At 37.1% G+C, this 21,611-nt stretch overlaps 1 protein-coding gene across 4 annotated transcripts in view; it reads left to right on the forward strand.

The window, feature by feature from the left end:
* LOC136251039 (E3 ubiquitin-protein ligase rnf213-alpha-like) overlaps positions 1–21,611 on the forward strand; it is a 148,213-nt gene that overhangs the window by 108,934 nt on the left and 17,668 nt on the right. For 3 of the 4 annotated variants that reach the window (XM_066043416.1, XM_066043417.1, XM_066043419.1), the window contains 26 exons: positions 1,041–1,441; positions 1,538–1,729; positions 2,587–2,718; positions 2,765–2,885; positions 2,935–3,161; positions 3,208–3,290; positions 3,348–3,481; positions 3,538–3,618; positions 3,662–3,772; positions 3,816–4,006; positions 4,058–4,280; positions 4,335–4,553; positions 7,897–8,018; positions 8,070–8,213; positions 8,273–8,456; positions 8,516–8,583; positions 8,631–8,763; positions 9,993–10,100; positions 10,711–10,796; positions 10,842–11,018; positions 11,069–11,201; positions 16,085–16,416; positions 16,471–16,988; positions 17,040–17,486; positions 21,100–21,254; positions 21,314–21,529. In XM_066043416.1, the coding sequence (XP_065899488.1) occupies positions 1,041–1,441; positions 1,538–1,729; positions 2,587–2,718; positions 2,765–2,885; positions 2,935–3,161; positions 3,208–3,290; positions 3,348–3,481; positions 3,538–3,618; positions 3,662–3,772; positions 3,816–4,006; positions 4,058–4,280; positions 4,335–4,553; positions 7,897–8,018; positions 8,070–8,213; positions 8,273–8,456; positions 8,516–8,583; positions 8,631–8,763; positions 9,993–10,100; positions 10,711–10,796; positions 10,842–11,018; positions 11,069–11,201; positions 16,085–16,416; positions 16,471–16,988; positions 17,040–17,486; positions 21,100–21,254; positions 21,314–21,529 (4,938 nt within the window). The remainder of the gene's footprint in view (positions 1–1,040; positions 1,442–1,537; positions 1,730–2,586; positions 2,719–2,764; positions 2,886–2,934; positions 3,162–3,207; positions 3,291–3,347; positions 3,482–3,537; positions 3,619–3,661; positions 3,773–3,815; positions 4,007–4,057; positions 4,281–4,334; positions 4,554–7,896; positions 8,019–8,069; positions 8,214–8,272; positions 8,457–8,515; positions 8,584–8,630; positions 8,764–9,992; positions 10,101–10,710; positions 10,797–10,841; positions 11,019–11,068; positions 11,202–16,084; positions 16,417–16,470; positions 16,989–17,039; positions 17,487–21,099; positions 21,255–21,313; positions 21,530–21,611) is intronic. The other variant, XM_066043418.1, reaches the window with a different exon arrangement.

A 21,611-nucleotide genomic window follows, 5' to 3' on the forward strand; every position in this document is an offset into this window, starting at 1 on the left:
TATAACTGACCTAAACATTGTCATCCACAGCTAAAAACATTGTCTATATGCCTTTGCCAAGTGAAAGAGGAGTCAAAAGTAAATCCCAGGAATTGACTTTTGGAATTCATTATTAAAAACACAACAAAAACTTCTATAGAAGGCTTAATATTCTATTTTTAAAAGCACCAAGACCGAATTTTTGGCCTGCCTGCCTGCCTGCCTGCCTGCCTGCCTGCCTGCCTGCCTGCCTGCCTGCCTGCCTGCCTGCCTGCCTGCCTGCCTGCCTGCCTGCCTGCCTGCCTGCCTGCCTGCCTGCCTGCCTGCCTGCCTGCCTGCCTGCCTGCCTGCCTGCCTGCCTGCCTGCCTGCCTGCCTGCCTGAACACAAGTCGTAAGACTAGAGACCAAATGAAGCACTGCATGCATGGCCACTATTTCTCGTCACAATAACAACTTCACCTATGGCATGTGCTTTTGTTCCCAACAAGTGTCTGACTTCTGCCTTTGCTTTTCCTTTGTCTTCAATTATATGGTCATTTCTTCTTAATGCGAGGAAATCATGCATACTGGGGCATTAATTTTCTGTGTCAACACTTTCCTTAGAGGAGTATGTTTAGTTGCCACAAAACTATATGCCATTCTGCAAAGAGAAGTTGATATGTAAAACAAGCGCATCGTTGTCCTCGTTGTGCCCTTACCCTTAAGCAATCAGGAAACGCCTCAACCCCTTAAACTATCAGACTATCAGAGCTTGGTGGCCATACCCCTTGACAATCTACCTGCAATCAGCTACATATTTGCTGTAGAAACAAGATCCAGGAACCATGCTCCTTAATCTATTGTGTAGCTCACTTGAGACAAGTAGGAAGATTGAGATACGCTAATAGCAGTCACAACCACACATGTGTATATCATAATTATGCTATAACAAAAATGTTAGCAAACTAAAAGTACAATTAAAAATTACTAATTTAAAAATTGAAGTAGAGTTCCAACAATTCAGTGCATATCATTGAGTGCCATCTCCATGCTATTATCTGGTATTGTGTGTAATCAACAGGACTTTGCTGTGCCATCATTAAAAGTTGCTATGAGAAGTGTCCAAGTTTTCAGTGTTGGTATGCTATACCAACAGTCTCCACATAGTCATCGATCTGTATCACCTGATGCTGTTCCAATTGACCCAACTGTAACTTCCAATGTTTCAATGGATCCATCTGGAGCATTTGAAGATGAAATTTTCTCTACTTCTACACCATCAAAAGCTATTTCCATTGCTGCAGAATCTGACTTGCATCAATACACAGATACAGTGTCACACAGTGAGAGTACAGCTAGTAATATCCCAAGCAGCAAAGCATCTACAGAATCTAGTGATACTGAAGGCATTAATTGCCTAGCAGTGGATACAATGATTATTGAACAATTGCAATTTCATCCTAGTAGAGTTTGGGACCGCAAGTGAGTATAACATTGCTTACTTTATTTGATTATACTATAATTGTTTCTGAGTCTATGTAGCTATAGTTTTAATTTGGATTCTATTTCATTTTTCAGTGTTCATCCTTACATATTTTTCAACCAAGACCATACTTCTATGACATTTATTGGGTTTTTTGCTACAGACAGGGGTGATTTAGTTGATCCAGTGACTAAGGAAGTCTTTCACAAAAGAATCTTAACCCCTAAGCTCAGAAATGGTTTGAAAGCTCAGCAAGTGACTTTTATGGATGATGACTCCAACAATCAGTAAGTACCTTTAAGAGCTATGGAGTAATCACTATACCATTAAGTGTCATTGTGTTTTACAAGCTAGGTACATACATGCACCCTTCTCCCCTCTACTTTTCCTTCTCATATAGCAGTATGTATACCTGGTCTCACTCATTGTTTCACTACCTAAACTTCCAAAAAGTAAGTCAGATTCATTTGTTTTCCTTCTTGATCGAGAGGAGGGAACAACTGTGCATTGACGTTAACACTTACTGGTGTAACAATCTACACAAATTGTAAAGGGAAGTATGCCACTTTGACCTGTGGTCGAAGCACATAATGCAGTTCAGAAGAAGTATGTATGCAACACTACTATCAATCATCATAGAGACACTGTTTAGTGAAACACATCCTATATAGCTACTGCTGGCTTGCTCAACATGGTTGCCAAATAGTCAAAAAATAGTAGTGCTAAAGAAGCGCAGCCCAACATAGTCTGTTATCACTTCAGTACTACCAAGAGTCCAGCTGAGGAGGTTTTTGTAGCTACGGAGAAGTGCATGGTGTTTTGGTGTAACTCACATCAGTCAATCATCCAGTTGAGCTTTTTGATGAGACCTCACAACAAAGTGTTTGTTAATCGCAAATGACAAATTGTTGCACTCTTATTTGACCAACCTAGCATGTTTTACTGCGATAAATGTAATAAATGACCTTGCATTCGTGATCAAAATAGACATACAGTACTATTAACCATTTCTCGTGACTACTGACTAATACAAACATTAATATGAATATAAATAGCTTTATTGTTGTCAGTACATAGGTATACAGTACATATTTATAGTCATTCCTTTTATCTGTATAGTTTAATGACAATTTTCACCCTGCAGGGAAGAACTGCTAGTAAAACTACTAACGGTCATGGGAATCAACATGGAAATACTTTACAGACATCCAGACAATTCATATGTTTTAACTGCTGATAACACAAAGAAAATAATGGCCATTTTGATGCGCTTCAGGTACACTCAGCCTATGTATATGTTTACTACAATATGACTTGTACAGGTGTAACATACCCGTCATATTGATGGGTGAAACAGGATGTGGAAAAACCAGATTGATCAAGTACATGTGTGAACTACTGTCTCTGAATTCTCCAGATAATGGAACATTAGTGATAATGAAAGTAATAGCACTATTGAACCATATCATGGATATTATAATTTGTGTTGTAGGTCCATGGTGGTGTTACAGAAGATGATATAATCAAGGAAGTAACTAAAGCCAGGGAACTAGCTAAGAAGAATGCCAAGGATGGTTTAGAGACAGTGATGTTTTTTGATGAGGCCAACACTACTGAAGCAATAGGTTTGATCAAGGAAGTGATGTGTGATAAACGGATCAGGGGTGAACCCATTGAAGAGAATGTCAAGTTCATTGCTGCTTGCAATCCATATAAAAAGTAAACAGTACTGTTACTTTGTCAAATATACTTCTGTTCTCTATAGACACTCTCCAGAGATGATACGTAAACTGGAAAGGGCTGGTTTAGGATACTATGTTCAGTCAGTTAATACAAAGCAAAAACTTGGTATAGTGTAAACACATATGTTCTGTGCTTCCTGGCTCAAGTTTACATACCTCACAGGGATCATTCCTCTACGACATCTGGTCTACCGTGTTCTAGACCTCCCATCTAGTATGCAATCACTGGTTTATGACTTTGGGCAACTAAGTAGTGAAACTGAGCAACAGTATACTAAGAAAATTGTTGAAAGATATGTACGTATAGTGTATAGTGACTATAGAATGACCTGCATACTGTGATGAATATGTAGGCAAAAAATATCCAATCACTTGATGTTGACAAAGTCACTGAGGTGTTGACAGCTTGCCAGAACTACATGAGAGAAAGAAAGGTAGTGACTTTGTGTGTTCATTTACTATCTACTGCTTTTGCAGGATGAGTGTAGCTTTGTCAGTTTGCGTGATATTGAGAGAGCCATGATAGTTTTGGAATGGTTTCATTCAGTTTTACCTGATATCGAATCTCAGTATCAGGGTGACAATATTGTATGTTACTGTGTTTTGTAACCAGTGTGATAATACTTCACAGTTGCAGGGTTGCAATCATCAAACACGAGCATTAATTTTATCAATTGCAGTGTGCTACTATGCTAAATTACAGCGTAGGGAAGATTTTGAGGAATATATTTCACCACTCTTAATTTCTTCATTTTTCATGAACACACTTTTCATGCTTAGAATTGATGATGCACGTACAGTGTTCAAAAGAGAAATTATAAGGTAATTTTTATTTGTTTATTAGTATGAACTGATTCATAAGCTTCAAATTAGGTGCCAAGAGATATTTTTAAACAACATGAAGCTGCCACCAAATATCGCTCGCAATACTGCTCTGAGAGAGAATGTTTTTATGATGGTGGTTTGTATTGAATTGAAAATTCCTTTATTTCTAGTGGGAAAGCCAGGCAGTTCTAAATCTTTAGCTAAATCTATTGTGGCTGACTCAATGCAAGGTGCTGCATCTTCTTCACCATTGTTCAGAAAATTCAAACAAGTGTGTTGCTAATTTTTAAATATTTTCTGTTACTATATGCATGTAATGTATCAGGTTCAGCTGTTTTCATATCAGTGTAGTCAGCACTCTACTTCTGAAACCATTTTGGAAGTGTTTAACAATGCTACAAGATTTCAGGAGAAAAAGAAAGGGCAAAATTGCATTTCTGTAGTTGTATTAGATGAAGTTGGATTGGCTGAAGATTCACCTAGTCTGCCATTGAAAACACTACACCCTCTACTTGAAGATGGAACTACGTCTGGATCCAGTGATGTAAATAATAATTGCATACAGTATTGTGTATCAATGATTATGTGATACTAGAGGGTACATATAACTAGTTAGATATATACATTCAGATATTTCTAAATGAGGTGCTTACTTCACCAGATACATCCATAGCTGGCTGCAGGCCAGGTGTGGATGGTAACTCGACAATAGACATAACTACAGGCTTGATTTCTTCACTGTTCGTTGTCGCTTCATCCCAAGATGTGCCTTTTCACCAACCGCAGTATGTACAATACACGCATCATGGACTTTCCTTTGTCCCCAGTTCTTTTCACTGACAATGCAAGGTGTTCGTTTATTCATGATAGGGCTTCCTGCTATAATTTATTTAGTACATGCTGCTTGACTTTCTGTGCTGGCCAGTATGTTTGTTTCTTGTGTGTTTGAGTTCAACTGATTGTTCCAGACGATGGGTGTAGAATAAGAATTATTTTTAGCAAAGTAGAACAGGCACATGCTGAGTAGTTAGCATGGTTTAATCACTTACTTTCCTTAGCACACTGCTTTGCTGTGTAAGTTGTACTAAGGTATTTTATTATTAATTGGTTGTTTCTCATGTGTTTGAGTTCAACTGACTGTTCCAGTTGACGGGACTGTTCCGATTGACAGGTGGATAAGAACTCCTTCCTAGCAAAGTAGAACAGGGACATGCTGATTAGTTGGTACAGTTTAATCACTTTCGTTTCTCAACACACTGCTTGCTGTGTAAATTCTTTGTGCTAAGGTGTTTCATTTTATGAAAACTGATGCACTAGCTTGTATGCCCAGCTTATTACAAATGAGATTGGTTGGTTAGGGCACTTTACACCTGTGACACATAGCACTTTGCACCTGTGATGCTGACCAACATATCTCGTGCATGCAAGTTACCTATTAAACCATTGTTTGATCAAGTTGCCAGAATTGCAATATCCTGCTCATACAGAATTTTCAATGCTTGCTCCTCAGAACTGTGGGATCTGTTAGATCTGTTAAATTGATTAAATTAACTAATAATTGTTGTATGAGTGTGTGTGTTTTTTTTTCTTTTTTTGTGTGTTATGGTTTAAGACAAGTGTACAGAAATAAATAAGGGGCTAGATGCAGGGGTACCAAGATGCTTTAAAGCCAGCTGGAGCTCTAGCAAGGCAAATACACAAGGCGTATAAATCAATCAATTAAATCAATTGTTGTAGAATATCAACACACCAATCTATGTACAAAATCACAGTTTATGTGCAACGAAAAAATTGACACCATCTTCTTTGATTAACTTCCCATATGGTAGAGTCGGGTTGTTAAGCACATGTGTCTATTAAATGCATATTATTTGTTAAGCGTATACACATTTCTTGTGATTAACCATGGCTGATAAGCGCACATGGTCCAATGTAAGGCTTACACACAACAAAGCTTTGCACAGGAAAAACTGGAAAATTAATGTCTCCTTAAATGCTAATGTCTCCCTTGAGGTCTCCCTCGCTATGTAAACAGCAAATCAGCCTTCTAGATGGCAATATTCTTGTTCGTCACGAAGGATTTCACCCAGAAATGGAGTCAAATATCCTTATACACTGGCGTGGTGACCACAAACTACTCTATTACAACGTAGTGATTCAGTGTTAAACACACCATAATTATTAAATAGGCGTATGTACCTAACAGATAGTATTATTTTTACAATAGTTTTCTCCAGGAATTATAAATGCATGCACTTAACAATCCGACTCTACAGTAGCTACATCAATTCGTCTTTATGAAACAAACTACATAGTTATGTAGATTGATCACTAATTCAAGTGTAAGAAGAAATTAGGAATTTTAAACTAGAGTAGGAAAATGTAGTGCACCAATAAAAAGCACTTAAACAAGCTTGAGTTAGTATATATATCACAGTAAATTACTGTAACACAAGAATATCCCTATTGTGCATTTCAATTACAGAAACTCCACAGCACAGTATGGATATTCACTTCTTTTTGTGTTACTGAAATTTGTTGTCATAGTATACTAACTCAAGGTTGTTTCAGTACTTTTTATTGGTGCACTATATTCTAGATGATCCCTATACTCTAATTTAAAACTCCTAATTTTTCTTATACTCATATAGTATTAACCGTATATCTGGTTTTTAGAAGTACCTCACTACCGCAATGCTATCAAACGGTACGGTCGTACCGTTTAAGTAGGAATCCAGGTGAAATTTTCGTGCCGCCACATTTTCTTCCTTTAAAAATCATCCTAGAGATATCTTACGAGACGAAAATGACCTTTACAAAATAGTACTAGTCTATATAGTACATAAAACAGCATTAAATACAACAAAATGCTTACAGGTGGCCAGATATAAATTTTTTTTAAATTGCCAAAACTCGAATTTAAGACTCACTGTCTCACTCACTGACCACAGTCGCAAGCCTAGAGCCCAAACGAAGCAGCGCACAGCCACCATTTTACGCCACAATAACAAACTCACCAGTGGGATGTGCCTTTTGGGGTTTTGATGTGTGTGTGCCCTCTGCGCTTTGTCTTTTCTTTTATCTTCAATCAAGCTGCTTGTCTTCTTCTTCATCCAACGAAACCATATAGAGGTGTTAATTTTCCGTATCAACACTTTCTTTAAACAGCATAATAGACACCACAAGATTATTTTAAGACGCTTAGACTATGTTACTGGTTGGAGGAATAGAGTATATTCCTTACTGATATAATCTATGACGGAGGGTATTGTACGGAGGTACTGGTACTAGATAGCTTCACAATAGGTTACAAGATCACGCCCATTCTTCATTCTATGCATTATCGATCTATCGATTGAAACCACGATGACACACCCCTTTTGCACTAGCTGTATTTCAGTGACCACGCACCTTCAATTTGGAAGGCTGACTGAACATACTCTATAATCAATCGAAACCACGCCCCTTTTTGGCAAGCGCACATCTTGCAGGCTGCCTCGAGATACTCTAACACAGCAGTCACCCTAATAGAACAGTCACATGTTTATAGCTAGCTGTATGCCTTAACAAAAAACTAAACAAACTAGTATATTAAAAATTATAAATTTAAAATAAAGTAGGAATCCAAATGGTAAAAAGTAGTGAAACAAGAGAAGAACAATGGTAGCTATTACAGCATAGCTCAGTGAGAAATTCCTACTTTGGCATTGAGCACAAAATAATGGCTATATCATGCCAAAGTAGGGATTCCCACCGAGCTATGCTGTAATAGCTACCATTGTTCTTCTCTTGTTTCACTACTTTTTATCGTTTGGATTCCTACTTTATTTTTTAATTTATAATTTTTAATATACTATTTTGTTTAGTGTATAATGTTTCTTCATTAGGTTGCAGATAGAGTAGCTTTCATTGGTATTTCAAACTGGGCACTAGATCCAGCAAAGATGAACAGAGGAATAATGGTAACAAGAGATGATCCCGGTGTGGAAGAGTTGGTATTGAGTGCAAAGTGAGCTGTATAGTTTATAAACACAAATGTGATCATTTATTGTACATTCAGAGGAATTTGTTGTTCAAGTGATGGTGATCAAGTGTGTGAAAGATTGGAACGCTTCTTTGAACCATTTGCTAAAGCATATACAGAAATATGTGAAGAGCAAGCAGAAACTCAGAAAGAATTTTTTGGACTTCGTGATTTTTACAGGTACCCTTGCAATACAAGCAACAAACTCACTGTATAGCATTGCTTTTTTAATCTCTTAGTCTAATCAAGATGATGTATTGGATATCTCAAACTACTGGGAAGTGCTTAACTATGAACCATCTTCAACATTGCTTAAAGAGAAATTTCGGTGGAAAAGTCAATGTTGATGAAATGGTTGAACGGTTTCTAAGAAATGTTCCAGCTTATTTGATAGTTTCTGAGCAGCGTCCTAGTGATGTAGAAGTGCGTATGTATATAGTAGTAATTCGTACAAATTACATATCATTATTCTTAATTTGCAGTACTATGATTGTACCTCACATGGATTGATCAAAGCCAGTCTCCAATCTAAAGATAGATCTTGGCATGGGTAATGATAATATTACACTTATGGCTACTTTTTAATGTGTTGTTTAGAGAGACTCGATACCTGTTGTTTCTCACGGAGAATTACAGTGCACTGAGAATATTACAGCAAGCTAATCTTCTAGATCATGATCCACTGATTCTATTTGGTAGTAGTTTTCCTGAAGACTTAAACTATACACAGGTAACTTCAAGTATGTATGTGCGTATAATGTTACAACACTTTAATGTGCTTGCGAATTACGATTTTCTTTTTTCATTTACATTAGCAACTACAAGTGGCATGTGTACACAGCTGTTGCACTGCCACATGTAGCACGGCAAAGGAGATACATACTGTAGCATAGTATACATAGAATAATATGATAATATGTCCATTGATGGACCATGGTCATTATATACTGTTAAGGCATATATAATCATACAGAACAGTGAGCCAAGAGGTAGTACTGTATATTAGGGATCATAAAGAACTGGACTTTTTAGCCAAAATTATCACCTTAAAGCAAGCCTCAATTTCCTTTCATGACAGTTTGGCAGCATTGGTTAAGCACGACCTAGCCCAAAAATGTCTTCTGGACCAACCCCAAACCCTTCCAAAAAGTTTCTATGGAATTTTAAATATTGTCTATTCAGTAGAATTTATACTGACCGACTAACTAACTGATGCCTTCAGCCAAACATAACTCGACAATGGATAAGGCTATGGGCTTGATTTCTTCACTGTTCAACACATCCAGAGATGTGCCTTTTCGCCAACTGCAGTGTGTGCAATACACACATCATAGACTTGCCTTTGTCCTTTGTGTTCTGGTTCTTTTTGCAAGGTGTCCGATTCACGATAGCGTGATGTGGCTTCCCTATAGCTTTGTTGGCTCTGCTGTGCTTATTGCCTGTATTTTCTGTAGCAACTGGATGGATTTTCAGAGACACTTCTTATACTGTTTTTCATTTGTAATGCTGTGTAATGGGCAGAGCATAGCTGAAGACAAAGCATAATGGCAGCTTTCCCCTCCCTTTTCATTACGTAATTGATCATTGGGGGACGTGTTCTGCTAGAAAAATTGGTTACTTTTATGGCATTCCTGGTGCCATTCTTTCTTTAATGTAGCTAGTTCATAAGAAAGTAAACAAACAAGTAGAAGGAAAAATTAGGAATTCTAGTTGGATTATGGATCAAAGAAAAAAATAGTGAAACAAGGGAATAGCTAAAAGTGGTGAAACTATACATCCTATGCATATGACAGTGTTTTTTTTTGGGTAAACCAGGCATGCAATATTAAAATTTTCTCCAAGAGTTACTTATTTACTATCTTAGGCTACTGTATAGATTAATCACACTTGCCACACACAACTTGCACTCAAGTGGAAATTGCTGGAATAAATGCATAAAGAGTTCCAATTTTCACTTAGGTTTGTAGAAACATCAATCAGATCAAGTTTTGTATGGACACAGGGAGAACTGTGATACTTCTTAACCTTGAACACCTTTATGAAAGTCTATATGATGTACTAAATCAGGTAATTATGACTGTATTATACATCTCTCTGTAGTTGTGAGTAGGGCGCTCATAAAGGATGTGGCATTCAGATAGTACAATTGGTACTCATGTACTCATTGTGATCATATAATCCATAGCTACATGGGTATTTTATTAATTACAGTATCATTATAAAGCATGTCAGCTACAAGTAGCTGGTGTGAATACTAAAAAGTCTGTGATCATTTCAGTCTGTGAGTGCAAAGAAATAGTAACATCTCTAATTATTCCCGGCATCACTTTATAGTAAGACAATATGCATATGCAATAGTTAATCTCTGTAGAACCATTCGTTTAGTTGTTTAAATTTCTAAATTTATAGTGAGTCATAGTGTCATGTATATATATATATTGATCTATCAGCTTGAAATTTTACCACATGATTGTGGCTTTACAATGACCAATCACTAGCTCATTTACAAGCCACATTATCAGTTGTCAACTTGATGCAGTTTACTAAATTGGTTTTCACAGAGATGTCTGCGCATACATTCACTGTTTGCCCTTTCAACAGAATAATAGTTCCTATTCCATCTTTAATACATAGCTGGTGATTATAACTACTCTAAACTACTTGTTATTTTCTTTAGTATTACATCACCTTGTCAGACAAAAAATACGTTGATTTGGGATTGCAAAGCCACAGGATCAAGTGCAGAGTTCATCCCGATTTTAAGTATGTTGATTTTGCCTTAGTGCTTTGCTATTATTTACACTTTAGATTGGTCCTAATTGCCGAAAAGGATAAAGTATATGAGGAATTTCCTACTCCTCTGATTAATCGTCTTGAGAAACATTACCTTGTGACCTCAACCATATTGACTGATAAACAAGAAGTACTACTCAAGGAGATAATAAATTGGGTTGAAGAGTTTTTACAAGTTTCAACCACCATGATGTAAGTCACTGTTGTATATTTGGTGTACATGTATATACTAATTTCCATAGAGATGCTAATAAATTCAGTGCGGGAGACAGTTTTGTTGGTTATCAGACTGACACACCAGCCTCCATTGTTTTCAAAGTATTTCAAGAAATAGACTTTGCTAAGTTCAGTGATAATAAGCAGTGGGAAAAGGAGGTACAACCCTAGTCTGCATTAAGGTGGTGCTGAAGTAATTATGTGAAACCGTACAATGCCCATTTGTCACAATTAAAATTAGCCCACGTGCATAATTAGCTATTTTAGGGTGGTGGAGAACTCCGCTTGTGAACCATGTAGTCTACGTTTAAAGGGTTCTTATGATAACCTGTAATGTTGTAGCCTAGCATGCCAAGTTTCGTGAAATCAACCACTTTAATTTCGTGGTTATTAAACTCTGAACTTACAAGCCGATTTTAAAAATAACTCACCCCAGAAACAACCTAACTCTAAGCCGCCTTGGCTCTTATGGCTTCTCACCTTGCAGAACAACTCTATGAAATCCTTTTTAACGATAACAACGTGGAAACTGGTTAAAACGCAAACCCGCATTTTTCAACGTGATATCACGCCTGTCAACAGCGAATCGCGAAAAATCGTTCCATAGCACTGTAAAGAACCGCTTCACCAGTACCTCTGCCAAATTTTGAGGGCCTATGGTACATAAATATGGAGTTATTTCACGAATTGTAAGACAGTGTAACTGGCCAGGTCGCGCTCCGTAAAGCAGTAATCATGCGATGTCAGCTGGTGTTGTTCGCTGTGAAGTTACCAGAGTTTTGACAAGGTGACGAAGTTAGCACGTGAATATCGTTACTTGTATCAGCAATAGTAGCCTGACAGTCTGATAGAGCTGGTTCTTTCAATATTTCAAAGCGCTTCGCGTTGTTCTATTAGTTTTCCGTGTTTTTTTTGCGTATGGCCACAAACATTATGTTCCATTGGCCTTATAAGGCTTCATTTGATTACTTCAGCACCACCTTAATTTTTTTGTATCCAATTCTGAATTATTTATCAATAAGTACAGTGGCAGACAAATTATACAACAGTTAAAAAGCACACAGTATCACCTGTATATGAATGTGGAAATACAGTAGATTAAGTATCATGTCCTCTCTCAAAAGCAATCACTCTAGTATATACAGCAGTCAGACAAATTTTATTGATACCCTAGTGGAACAGTCAATACATACATGCTATATGAAACAAAATTGAAATTGCTGTGGGTGGAATTAGGCCAAAGTTGAGATAATACCAGCACAAAGTTACTGCACTGTCAAGTCAACAATTTCCATACTAAACTTACCTTCAAAATGTCAGGTCTGCTTTTAGCAGCTGGTTTTCTGACAGCCTATATAAACATACCAGTTGTGGCTACAGCTCTGTAAAGGCCAGGGACACACTCGAGAGGATACAAATACCGTGGACAGATAATCAGAGTTCTAGATGTGTGTCATACTGTACATATGTTTGTTTGCTTGTTTTGTGTAACTGAAAGTTGTTTTGTGGCCTGATACTTTCAAATACCATCCCTGTCCATTTTAAACTGTAGGTTTTGCCTGTTTTTTTTGATTTTTTTACAATGTATCTATATGAGTAGGTAATTTTCCTATGTTCAGTCACAATTAAAGCCACGGCTACCTAGTATCTTTTACAGCAGGGACTTGAAATCTTATTTTTAAGCTAAATCAAGACACACAGTAGTGTGTCATGTGGCCCAAGAAGCTGGTGCGCCACACTGTGAGTATATTAACAGGAAGAAAGTAAACACAATTTTCACACCTATATAGCTATATGATCCTTTATCTGATTGGAACCAAATTTGTTACAGAAGTGCCGGTGAGGTAGAGGAGTCTACATACCAAATTTGCAAAATATTGCTCGAGATATTAGCGGCCAAAGTTTCGTTTTCTTCTTCATTTTTTTCTTCTACTACTTCTTTTTGCACACTTTGCAAAATCCACCATAAAACACGAATGCGTACTCCAATCAGGCTGAAATTTGATACACTTGAAGAGCTCATTACTGTGGATCTCAGTACCAAGTTTGGTAGGACTCTGATGAACATTCAGAATTATGACTAATTACTCTCGTAAAATAAGGTCGAAGATCTATCATGCCCGCAAGGTAAACCCCTTTAAGAAGTGAGCTGAAAATTGCTATGTAGATGGAGTAACTATCGTAGGAGTGCCTTTTTGTGGTTTGAGAGGAATCCAGATAAAGGCCATCAAGATATGACACAAAACCCAACCCGTGTCACAATGACGCGATTAACTTTTATGAATAAAAAAAACTATTAGTTTTCACACCTACCAGGCAAACTGCTTAGAGCAGTGAGCTGAAAATTGGTGTGTAGCTGGAATAATCATCATAGAAAGTCCTTGCAGTAGTACAGAAGAATCGGAGTACAAACCATTGAGTTATGATTTGAAAGCCAATCCGTGTAGCAAATGCGAGATCGAGATACTCTAATAGAACAGTCACCTAATATAACATTCAGCTACATTTATAACTATAGAATTATATTACATTACAAGTTATTCTGTAGGGAGTTCAGCTACAACCACTTAATCTTATTGACAATTAAGCTAAAAGCAAGTCACCCTGTAGAGAGTTCAGCTGCAAATATATCGCTGTAGAGATTCAGAACATTACAAGTCACACTGAAGAGAGTTCAGCTAAAAACACATGTAGAGAGTTCAGCTACAAACAAGTCACTGTGTAGAAAGTTCAACTACAAAGAACTACCCAGTAGAGAGTTCATCTATATATAAGTTAGCTACCCTATAGAGATCAGCTATAAACCAGTTACTTTATACAATTTTCAGCTACAAGTAAGTCATTCTGTAGAGAGTTCAGCTCTGTAGTACAAACAAGTCACCACGTAGAGAGTTCAACATCCACTCAAAAAACCACCCTGTAAAGAGTTCAGCTATACAAACAAAAATTAAAATTATCTCTATAGAGAGGTCAGCTAGAAACAACAGAGAGCTCAGCTACAAACTTAGCAGATCACACTGTAGAGAGTTCAACTAGAAACAAGTCACCCTGTAGAAGTCAGAAAGAAACAAGCCATCCAGTAGAGAAATCAGCACCTTGTAGAGAGTTCAGGTACAAACAAATCACCCTGTAGAGAAATCAGCTAAAAGAAGTTACCTTGTAGAGAGTTCAGCTACAAAGAAACCATCATGTAGAGAGTTCAGCTGCAAACAAATCACCCTGTAGATAATTCAGCTATGAACAGATCGCCCTGTAGAGTTCAGCTAGAAACAAGTCACCCTGCAGAGAGATCAACTAGAAACAAGTCATCTTGTAGAGAGACCAGCTAGAAGAAGTCACTTTGTATGTAGAGAGTTCAGCTACTAAAAACCACCCTGCAGATAGTTCAGCTACAAACAAGTCACCCTGTAGAGAGATCAGCTAGAAGAAGTCACCTTGTAGAGAGTTCAGCTATAAAGAAACCACCATTTAGAGAGTTCAGCTGTAAACAAATCACCCTGTAGAGAATTCAGCTACAAACAAATTGCCCTGTAGAAAGATCAGCTAGAAAAGTTACCTTATAAATATTTCAACTGCAAACAAATCACTCTGTAGAGAGTTCAGCTACGAAAAGATCACCCTGTAGAGAGTTCAACTACAAAGAAACCACCATGTAGAGAGTTCAGCTACACAAAAAAAATCCCCCTTGAGAGAGATAAGCCAGACAAAGTAATTCTGTAGAGAGATAAGATAGAAACAAATCACCCTGTGGAGAATTCAGCTACAAATTGCCCTGTAGAAAGATCAGCCAGAAGAAGTTACCTTGTAGACAGTTCAGCTACAAAATAAAAGTATCATGTAAAGAGTTCAGCTGCAAACAAATCACCCTGTAGAGAGTTCAGCTATGAAAAGATCACCCTGTAGAGAGTTCAGCTACAAAAACAAATCACCCTTTAGACAGATAAGGCAGACAAAGTAACCCTGTAGAGAGATAGGATAGAAACAAATCACCCTGTGGAGAATTCAGCTACAAAGAAACCACCCTGTAGAGAATTCAGCTACTGTGTAAACAAGTTACTGTGTAGAGAGATCGGCTAGAAAAAAAGAGAGATCCGTTAGAAACAAATTACCTTGTAGAGAGTTCAACTACAAACAAGTCAACTGGTAGAGAGATCAGCTAGAAACCGGTGACCTGTAGAGAGTTCAGCTACAAAAACAAATCACCCTTTAGAGAGATAAGCCAGACAAGTAACTCTGTAGAGAGTTCAGCTAGAAACAAGTCATCCTGTCGAGAGATCGGCTAGAAACAAATCACCTTGTAGAAAGTTCAGCTACTAACAAAATCACCCTGTAGAGAGTTCATCCACAAGCAAATCACCCTGTAGAGAGTTCAGCTACATTTCAAGTCATCCAGTAGAGAGATCAGCTGCAAACAAGTTGTCCGTAGGGAATAATTTACATGCAATAAATGTATGTATTATATATATAATTTGTACATTTACTAAAGTATTCAAAATCTGCTTCATCTTTTTCTTCTTCCTGTGGTAAAGAAAAAAAGATAGGTTTAAAAAGCCCCAAAGCCAGCCATGGGCCGGCTTTGGGCTATACAATTACAAAAAGAAGTGAAATCTAATCCAAAACAGCCAAGCTGTAAAAAAATGTGTGTGGCCCTCAAAAAGGCTATGGTGAAAAAAGATGTGAAATCCAAGGTGGCGGCCAAGAAATGGCTGTGATGGTAGGTTAATGGTAAAAATTTTAATAACGATAATTCACGTGAATGTTGTGCCAGACCAAGCGGCACCAAATTCACCTGAATTGTCGTTATTAAAATTTTTACCATTAACCTACCATCACAGCCATTTCTTGGCCGCCACCTTGGATTTCACATCTTTTTTCACCATAGCCTTTTTGAAGGCCGCACTTTTTTTTACAGCTTGGCTGTTTTAGATTAGATTTATTTATACAGTAGTTTGCGTCTATGTTCAAAGTTCATTATATATATATGCATACATATCATGTATTTACAAAAAATAATGTTTAAAATTCTATAATGCATTTTGCAGGCACTTTCAAAAAGCATTGATTACTTATTACAAATTGCCACACCAGATTCCATTGCTAGAAGCAAGTTTTCTAAATTGTTCACAAAATGGATTGAAATTTCTGCAGCATACTTTAGAATACATTCATACTCTTCACTGGATGGTTTGCTTAGTAACTGTCTCGGTCATGCTTCAGATGGAGGGATAGTGATTCAGATAACAACTCATGGTGCCCTTCTGCAGCGTAGAGACTTACTGTCACTTCATAAGTCTATCAACTATAAAAAGGAGCAAATTTCTTTTTTCAAACTTCAGCAGTTTAATACTGAAATGGATTTTGGTAACAGAATTAAGTAAGTTATTACTCACATGTACATACATATTAATGTGTTGACTACACAATTCAGGGCAGTAATCCAGAGAGATTCAGCAGATGATCACTTAATTATTATTCAATGTGATTCTGGTCACAAGCACAGTGATCTCATTGCATGTGCTCGTTATCGTGTGCTTGATGAAAAAACACAAGCAGCTCATCTGAACAATACAACACATGTTGTGTTCATAATTGGTTTACCCAGAAGAAATGGTGGTACAAAGTTTGTCAGTTTCCAAGGTGGAAAATGGGAATCGTATCATGTGGATAGCTTGGTGTCACCAAAGGATTCACTATTCACCATAAAACAGGCTTTAACTACTCCCATAAATGAGTTGTTGTCAGACTGCTATAATCAAGACACAGAACTGCTTCAAAGGAGATTACAACATTGTGTTTCTCTTCCCTATCTTTTACCATCCAGCAATGACTCAGTTGATCAGGCAATGGAGAGGTTCAGTGCACTATCACAGATGGTTAAAGATGGTCAGATCAGTGGTGATAGTCACATTAACCAGAGCCTGCTTGAAGATTCATTTCAACAAATTTGTGAGTGAATGTTTTAGTAATTGTCATGTATGTAATAATGAATCGTTGCAGCTACCAACCAGCAAATCTTTTGTAAAGCCTTGCTACAGCACATTTTCAAATATCTGAAAACTAAAAAGGATATTCAACCTCAGTCATATAAGCAATCCTGGGCAATAAAAGAAGCACTTGATGCTAAATCACTTCATGAGAGTGGATCTTACATTAATGCCCTTTCCCTTAAGGTTGACCGTGTCATTGCTACTGCATTGAGCAACATTTTAAACATTGTTGACAAGTACTGTAATCTGCAATTACTGCTGACAGAAGATACAGTTATTGCAACCCTTTGGCTGGGTATATTTGAAGATTCAGAAATTGTAGATGTGTCTGCAGCAATGGAGTTTACTGATTCAGATAGTAACAACGCTTTATTTGCTACATTTCAATGTCAATTCCCCTTTTTTTGGCTGTTGATCAACAGTATTGAAAGTCAGTGGAAAATCTCAGCCATTAAAAGTAAGATGACAAACTTTTTGTTATCTATAGGTGTATCATATCATATATTGTCTTTAATGTTGGTAGTAGGACAAATGGTCCTTGGATACAACCCCCGTCCTAGGATGGTGGTTGGGTTTGGTAAATGTACAGGTTCCCAGAGTCCCACTGCAGCACTTCCTGTATTCGCAAAGTCCTTTCTTCCTTTCTACTGGTATAATATTACAAACCTAAGTACCACACTGGTCTCACCAACCTAATGGCTTGGGGATGACCTGTCCATATTTACTAGTGCAAACATACAAATAGATTGTAAGAGGATTGCTGCAGTAAGACCCTATTGGGATCCCATACTGTCACATCATAACTCAGTGGTTTGTAATCCGATTCTTCTGTACTACAGCAAGGACTTTCTATGATGATTATTCCAGCTACGTACTGATTTTCAGCTTGTTCCTCTGAGTGGTTTTGCTTGGTAGACACAAAGACTAATAGTTTTTTTATTCATAAAAATCGATCCCGTAACTTTGACACAGGTTGGGTTTTGTGTCATATCTCCATGGTCTTTATCCCGATTCCTTTTCAAACCACAAAAAGGCACTCCTACGATGGTTGCTCCATCTACATATCGATTTTCAACTGATTCTTCCAAGGGGTTTACCCTGTAGGCGTGACAGACCTTCAACCTTATTTTATGCAAATAATCGATCATAACTCTGTGAATGTTCATTGGATTCCTACCAAAGTTGATACTGAGATCCACCTTAATGAGCCCTTTATGTGTGCCAAATTTAAGCCTGATCCGAGTACGCATTCATGTTTTATGGCAGATTTTGCGAAGTGTGCGAAATGAAGATGAAGAAGAAAAAACGAAGAAATTAAAACAAATTTTGTTCGCTCGTATCTCGGAAATGGCTGGAGCGATTTTCTTCAAATTTGGTATGTAGACTCCCCTAACTGGCCGGCACTTCTCTAGCAATTTGGTTCCAATTGGATTAGGGATCACAGAGTTACATAGGTGTGAAAATTGCGTTTTCTTTCTTCCTGTTAATATACTCATAGTGTGGCGTGCTGGATTCTTGGGCCGCACGACACACTACTGTGTGTCTTGATATGGGTAATATATAAAATAGTTCTGTTGCAAGTAATATGTAATATTTAACTAGTTACTTTTAAAAAGTAACTACCCTAACACTGTTGTCTGCAAGCTTATGTAGAGCCATGCCCACTAATTGAGTATGAGTTGTAGTCTTACAGCAGGCAGCTTCTGTCATGAGCCACACTCATTTGCATCCATGAAGCCACGTTAATTATTAGGTGCGTTTAATAATTATCCCCTTCACCGCCAAATTTGTAGAAGCTCCAATCTACTGTTTCTAAACTGCTATAACTTACACACCATACCATATAATCCTATAAAACTATATATCAATTTACTCGCTATAGAACAAGGAATTCGATTATGAAGTTGTTGTTTACACGAGAGCAACCACAAATCCATTATATAACTTATGAAAATCGATCTAAGCAAAACTAGACGTGAAATTTCACTACTTTACAGTCTAGCACTGTTTATAATAACACAATAAATATCACTAACCAGTTTACAGTTGAAGCGATTATCTCTAAGTCTGGTTTTCCAACATTTGAGCAAGTGCACATGCGCATACAATCACGAGGTCACTGTTTCGAGGCATACAAAAGTAGCAACATGCCACTCCAACCTATATAATCCCTCTCCTTACTGTTTCTCTTTATTAGTAGTGCCATTATCATGTCGAAGAATCGTCTACAATGCTTGTTATCAACGTTCCGAAAGTACGCGATTGCATCATCTAACCGTGCAATAGTGCGCGAGAGACCAGTTATCCCTGCTCTCGTTCACTTAAGGGCGTGCCCACTACAGGATAAGCGCAGGGGCTACTAAAACGCTCGACCGAAGTTACAGAGCATTTAGAATGTGATGCTACAAGCATTTATAATCGAAACCGCCATATGGCGGTTGTGGCGGTGAGAGGGTTAAGTAGTATCCACAAAGCCACACTTGGTTTGTCAAAACCTACTATCAAAAGCTTGGACACAAGGCATGAATATAACATTGACGAATATTAAATTTAACAGTTTAGTTACAAATCACCAATTCTCCAAATTTAGTTTATTGCCAAGTTTTGTTTTATATACGGAATATGCTGCATGGCTATTATTTAAAGAATAAAACACTTATTATTGGCCTCATATCAGCCTCAAAGTTGCTACTTTTAGGTCTGCACAAACTTTGAAGACTAAGTTATCATTTTAAATACTTTTACAATTTGTTCAACGTTTAACTCACTTTTACAAGACTTGCAATAAGGACCTAACCCCCTCAGCATTATTTAATCACTGCACATCCATTAGTACACACAACAGAATCCCATGATTTAATTGTTTTCTTTAGTATACATACATAACTGTTGACAACAATGGCTAAGAGAACTTTGAAATTGATTAAAGTGAAGGGTGGTTGTGGAATGTGAGTTTATTAATTGGTCATGCATGGACACGCAGAAGGACTCAGTGAGCATAACTTTATAATTTTTATCATTGAAAAAGTGAATATATAGCTTTTGCATTCTAACATGGCGTTCTCTTTTATGAACTCACTATATTGTGGTTCATGACCTGACTGTTCTAATATGAGACTGCACTATTGGAGTATCTCATTGCATCCTTTATTTATTGATTTATTAAGGCTTTACAGCACAAGTGCTGAAGGTCCTTATTGTTTTTCCCATTATAACTAAATCTGATTATTCAGTAAACCACTGGAAGGCCTTTCAATGATGATTATTATTAATACTAACTTATGGCTCATTTTTTTAAGTGGTTTGACTGGTAGGCAGAAAGTAATTGTTTTTTAAAGTAAAATGATCACACAATTGTTACACACTGCTGAGTTTTGTACTGTATCTTCACGATCTTATCTTGATTTCTTTCAATCCACAGAAAGTACGAATTCAATACATAACCTACCCATGTACGGATTTTCAGCTTCTTCCCGTGATTGGTTTACTCTGAACATGTCGGTGTTATTTTCCATGAATAATTGTTAATAACTCCATGACTGTGTATCATATTCTAACCAAATTTAGTCCCAAGATTCACTTTTAAACCACTTATGTATGCCACATTTTAAGGCAATCATAAATTATGTGCATTTTATGGGAGCTTTTGTAAGTGTGCAAAAAACAAAGAAATTTAGCCAATTTGTGAAGGCTTTATGTCTTGGTAATTGCTCAAATTTTGTATGTAGGCAACTAAGGTGAAGGGTATTTTTATAGCAAAAATTGACATGTTTTGCAATAGCAACATGGAGCTATGTATGCATGAATATCACATTATTGTTCTTCGTGTAAATAACACATTGGTATGCACTACACAGTACCGGGTGTCTTGATGAAGGTGTATTTAAAGAATATAGTTGTAGTACAGAAATAGCTATGCTTTAAAATTAACCTAAGTGAAATGCTGTATTGTGATTGTACCAATAATAGCTATGTGTAAAAAATCCAGCCAAATAATATTCTTGATGCCATAGATCTCTACTCCAATAATAGATTTGATACACTAATTTAAGCTGAGTATGCATGTATAGGAAGTTTGGATGTCTATAACATTCTCAAATCAAAGTCCATTGCTGAGAAATTGATGATAGTTGGCAATGATCATATTCAAGAAATATTCAAGTGTTATGTTCACGACTTTGTCCTGTTTACTTGCGGATTGGCGCAAGAAAATGATCACACTAAGGTAGCACATAGAAGGGTTGATTTGATCATATTATTCACAAATTTTGCATTTTTTTACAGCTAATTGAGCAGATTGTTCACAATGAACATCACAAAATGATGACCCAAAATGAGCTACCTGATCTTGAAAATATGTTGCTACATCAAATAATACTATTACACGAAGCTTATCACAGACTTGAAAGTCAACTGCATCATTTGAAACAAATCACCACCATCAACACTAGTATATCCAGTAGAGTACAAACATATTTTACTGCAAAGGAAATGGATATTGTAAGTTGCTGCTTAAATTTCTAAACTGAATCTACACAACACATGATAGATTAATGCTATAACCAGTATATACCCCAAAGCA

The sequence above is a fragment of the Dysidea avara genome, chromosome 3, assembly GCF_963678975.1.
Source record: "Dysidea avara chromosome 3, odDysAvar1.4, whole genome shotgun sequence".
NCBI classification, from domain to species: domain Eukaryota; kingdom Metazoa; phylum Porifera; class Demospongiae; order Dictyoceratida; family Dysideidae; genus Dysidea; species Dysidea avara.